Raw genomic sequence first — 4,985 nt, 5'->3', positions numbered from 1 at the left:
GAAGATACATTCTATATACATATAGGTGATTACAATAGTCACAGTATATAAAAAGGCATAATTTATAGCAGTCTGAGAATAAATTACCAAGTGCAAGGTTCTATTAGTCTAATCAGTGATCCAACTCATGCAAACAACTAGCAAAAAGGCCTGGAACCACAAAGACAGCACTAGAAATATGAAAAACACTCAGTTGGTGGCAGCCATTTTGTGATTTTTGTCCATGAGGGAGTGATGCGCATGCGTATTACAGATATAAAACCACCCACATAACTAATTGGATCCATTCCTGTCTCTAGACGCTTTGACGAGGTTACCTTTGCGTAATGCTAGATTGCTAGTGGGCTTCTTGTTCTCACGTTAGATCCAAAGTGGATAGCTGAAATCCCCGACCATCCTGTCTCTCTTGGTGATCTTTACGTTGTCTCTTATCCGAAATCTGGCACAACATGGACACAACAGATTGTTTCACTCATTCAAAGGGGAGGAGAAAAAGATACTCATATTACTGCTGATATACCATGGCTGGAACTTAAAGGGAAAGACTTTGTGCTTGTAAGTTTACTTTCAACTGCCTGTCAATGTATGCTATATAAACTCCAGGCTGGACTACATGTATATTAATGTGTATGTGCCAGTACCAAACTTCCTACCATGCATACAAAAGGCTCCAATAAATTGGTGGTCATTTGTGGAGGTATATGTAGGCTATAAAGCCAATAAGGAAATTGAGTACCGTATAGTGGAAAATTTCTGTGGCCCAAAAATTTCACAGATTTGTCCAAAAAAATCAATTTTGTGGCTTTAATTTTTGTAGTTTTATACTTTTGTCCATATTGAACCATATTAAATCAACTTTAACTTTTGCAGATTTAATTTTTGTGAATTTTGAAAAAACATGAAATTCACGAAAATTTTTGGCCACAAAAATTTTATACTATACTGTATCCTAGTTTTCTCAAAAAGCAAGGCTTGAGCAAGGATTGTCTTTCCATGTTAAGCAATAAATTTTCCTAGTATCTTTCCTTAGGCTTGGGGAAAAAACTGGATATTGACTGCATTCTAATACTTTTTTTGCCTTGAGTCAGTTAGGTGGGTGTGACAGCTCCTCACTAATGCCAAACCTTCCTCTTGATCTAGTAGCACAATGTGGTTTATCTACGTTAACTAGATTAATGATATTCATTGGGATACAAAAGAATTTCTTGGCTACCATATACCTCCATCATCGCGGCCAGAATAATTTTTTCATTTTTGGTATGCAAATGAATATCATTAAAAAGTCTATAAATTTAATGCATTACATTCACATGGATTTGGTGTGTATATAGCCTCTTCTGTTCAGATATTTAATTCCTTTTCTTGATTCTTTGTGATGGACCTTTCCATTGGATTTGGTCTCACTTGCAAAATGACTACTTGTACTGTTTGTATTACCAATCCACTTTTAGTATTAAAAAATATTTATTTTATACTACCATAGGCTCTGTCATCTCCTCGTACCCTAAAGAGTCATTTACCATATCACATGATGCCTGGAAGAGATCCTGCTAATTCCATAGCCAAGTATATCTACATTGCACGTAATCCTAAAGATGTGGCCGTGTCCTATTACTATCATGCAAAACGCTTTACTCATTTTGATTTTACTGGTGACTGGAATTGCTTCTTTGAGTTCTTTATGAAAGGAGAAGTTCCATTTGGGCTATGGTTTGATCATGTTCTTGAATGGTGGAAATATAAGGGTATAATCATACATTTTAATCAGATAATTATAGATATCATTTTTAGATGCTGAGAATATTTTGTTCTTAATGTATGAAGATTTAAAGAAAGACCTGTCTGGATCAGTGAAGACTATTGCACAATTCATGGGATATCAGTAGTCTTGATGATGCAATGATTGAGAAGATTACTAGACAGTGTACATTTGATAGCATGAAAGATAACCCACTAGCTACTTATGACAGTCTACCTGAGGCACCAGAGGTTACCGTGAGTAATTCTACACCTTTTATACGTAAAGGAGTGATTGGCGATTGGAAGAATCATTTCAGTGATGAGCAGTCTGCAAGGTTTGATGCTGAATACACTAAAAGGATGTCAGGAAGTGGCTTAGTTTTTGAATTTGAATGAGACCTTTTTATTTCTAATTGAATTAACATTTTAATTTTATATTTTGATGCTGCTATTGCACCATGATTTTTACATTAAATATGTCATGACATTGATGACACACCTCCCTTTCTCCACGCCCTTCTTTAAACTCAGGAAACCTTGTTACCTTGAGTCTGTGTTATAATGCCTCTTCGTGTCAGTAGGTGTTTCTTTATAGTATCTCTTTTGTCTGGGAGTGAAGGTTGGCTGGGGTTCGTATGCTAACCTGTTGACGGTTTTGTTAGGTTTGACTGTCAGTCTTGTCAGAGAGGTGTCTCGTGGCTATGACTCCAGAAAGGAAGGCTTAACCAAAGAAAGTGATTATGTTGCTGTTATAAATCACTCAAAGAAGGTATATAATCCATGTGATATTGTTGATTTGTTATGATCTGCAGGTGTTCTGTATTTCTGTGATACCATATAGCCGGAAAGTTGTGTGCTAAGTTTGTGGCCAAAAACTTTCGTGGTTTTTGTGGTTTTGAATGACACCACAAAATTAAAAATCGTAACATATTTTGCAGGATAATGAGAGGTGTGAGTGTTTCACTGATGATCCACAAATGGACTGAGAGCTACCAAATCACAAATTTTTTTCCACGAAACTTTCTGGCTATATGGTATCGCCATTTACAAAATATTCAATACAGTGAAACCTGTCCTAAAGGTCATCTGAATAATGAGGCTACCTCTCTATTACAGCCATAAGCCAAAATCCCATACTAAATGGCTGTATTACAGAGGGTGATCTGTTATGCAGCCACCTGCATAATCAGGCCATTTAAAACTGGCCCAAGGGTGACCGGATTAAGCAGGTTTCACTGTATTTCTCAGTCATTATTCTAAAGCAAAATTATTTAATAGCAAAATTTCCCGATCTATGGTATTAAGTCTTGTTATTATTGTGCTATTTTGGTTTGAGCGGGAAATGAATATTCTGTCAGATAGTCAAACCTTTTGTTTTAGTTTCCTGCTAATCGATGGTTGCTGTGTGGAGATCAGTCATCTACTCCTGTTACACCTGTTACATCATCAAAATCACATGTTAGTCACATGACATGGGATTCGTTGCAAGATACTATCGTCGAACCACTTAATGAAGACAAGGTAGAAATGGATGAAACAGCTCTAGCTGGTGAGATCCATGACTTATTGGATAATGTTCCGTGGGAATTAGAAGGTATTTACATGTCTATAATAGTATTAATTTTTTTAATTTGTGGCTATATTACTGTCATCATACAGTGTATATAGACTTAGTAGTATATGTTTATAAAAATAGCTGCAAGTTAATATCCTGTGCTAAAGCATGAGTTATTGCTCTATATTTTGACACTGGAGTTCTGATTCTCATGAAGAAGAATGCTATAGCTTTTAGTAAAGTGATTTAAGCAATTAGGAATTATCAGAATAGTTGGCTGCTGGTTTAGGGCCTCTACAGTTTTGACTAGTGATAGTTAAGGATGTTTCTGCCGTGTCTCAGTGCCTTATCTTTCTAAAACTTAGCTCTGACCTTCATGTAACTGGCATTACTTATTTCATGTCAGGGTTCTATCTAGAAATTTTGGTTTGGGGGGGAAGTACATGTAAACTTTCATGTAGAAGTAATACTGACTATATTACAGTAATACTATGCAATTGCTTACTCAATAAATTTGTAATTTACAGAGCAATCATGTACACTTTATGTACACAATTGTACACAATTGTGTACCTTTATGTACACTTTATGTAAATTTTCATTAAAATTTTGGGGGGGAAGATATTGAGTTTGGGGTAGAACCTTCCCCCCACCCCCCCCCCAGTAGATAAAACCCTGCATGTTTTAGCAAGGTTATGATAGCTACATGTACATTGATCCAGCCATTTCTGCCCAAAACTCATCATTGATTCTTGTGCCTCACAAATCAATGACATCACACAATGCACTAAAAATGCAACACAGAATTTCATTATATTGTGACAGTATCCCTTCTAATTAATCAAGCTGTACGTGTAAAAAATAGAAGGTTGAATCGTGTGAAATGACCACAATAACATACATGTATTTGCACTGTTGTATTGACAATTTTTTGTATTTTTAGACTATATTTTATTTGATGTAATAGTTATCGTTCCTGAATTATTGAGGTAAATTTTGTGCATTGTACATCTCTCATGGAGTAGTCATTCCTGCTATATGTACTGTGCATTTTTTCATTATAGTCCAACTGTCTCTTTGTTTGGTGCATTGTGGAGACTGGAGAAGTGGCATAACAGTTCACTTTATTTTCTTACTAATGATAATAACAGGTATTTGGCTTAATATGTCATAATTATCATGTAAGACCTTTTATGTTTTTTGAATAATTGGGCAATGTGTGATTGAAAGAAAATTAATTGTTCACTCAATAATGCAAAATCACCAAAATAAGTATTAAATTTTATGAAACAAGTATACACCAAGGTTGAGCCGTAAAATCTGATACCTTGTAAGTGTACTGTGCATTTGAAAACAGCTACCAGCTGCTGATAACAAGACCACTAGCTTGATAAGCATTCTGATAGGTCAATTTAAACTGTGTATGGTAGAATCACTACTTTCCTTTTTTTTGTTTCAGCATTGTAATAGATGTACTTCTTAATGTGCATGTCCATGTATCATTAATGACTATAAGTACTGTATTTTCTTGTTATGTAGCTATAGCTCAATATGGATTGAATGGTCAGAATGTTTGCAAGCTGAGATAGGATCATTATCAACTCTAACACAAAATACGTTAACAGTGCCAATCATTTGGAGAGGCTCATTATGTATTCAAAAAAGAAGGAGAGACTCCCCTAATCTTCCT

The 4,985-nt window shown here is 35.3% G+C and overlaps 1 protein-coding gene and 1 long non-coding RNA gene across 2 annotated transcripts; one reads left to right on the top strand and one right to left on the bottom strand.

Moving 5' to 3' along the window:
• Positions 1-333: 333 nt before the first annotated feature.
• LOC100638111 (sulfotransferase 1C4-like) lies at positions 334-2,215 on the top strand (the record flags this gene model as incomplete). Its single annotated transcript, XM_011410100.2, is given in 4 exon segments — positions 334-555; positions 1,484-1,745; positions 1,792-1,883; positions 1,885-2,215. Coding segments are annotated over 4 exon segments (828 nt in total), but the record flags the coding sequence as incomplete, so codon positions are not given.
• A 1,483-nt stretch (positions 2,216-3,698) lies between these two features.
• Positions 3,699-4,002, bottom strand: LOC109590331 (uncharacterized). Its single transcript, XR_002189266.1, has 3 exons — positions 3,869-4,002; positions 3,801-3,836; positions 3,699-3,709 (listed from the first exon to the last, which is right to left on the bottom strand). It is a non-coding gene; the product is annotated as an uncharacterized LOC109590331 (long non-coding RNA).
• Between the last annotated feature and the right edge of the window lie 983 nt (positions 4,003-4,985).

The sequence above is a fragment of the Amphimedon queenslandica genome, unplaced genomic scaffold, assembly GCF_000090795.2.
Source record: "Amphimedon queenslandica unplaced genomic scaffold, v1.1 AMPQUscaffold_10201_Cont17384, whole genome shotgun sequence".
In the NCBI taxonomy this organism is placed as follows: Eukaryota; Metazoa; Porifera; class Demospongiae; order Haplosclerida; family Niphatidae; genus Amphimedon; species Amphimedon queenslandica.
This window is presented reverse-complemented; position numbering and strand designations above follow the sequence as displayed.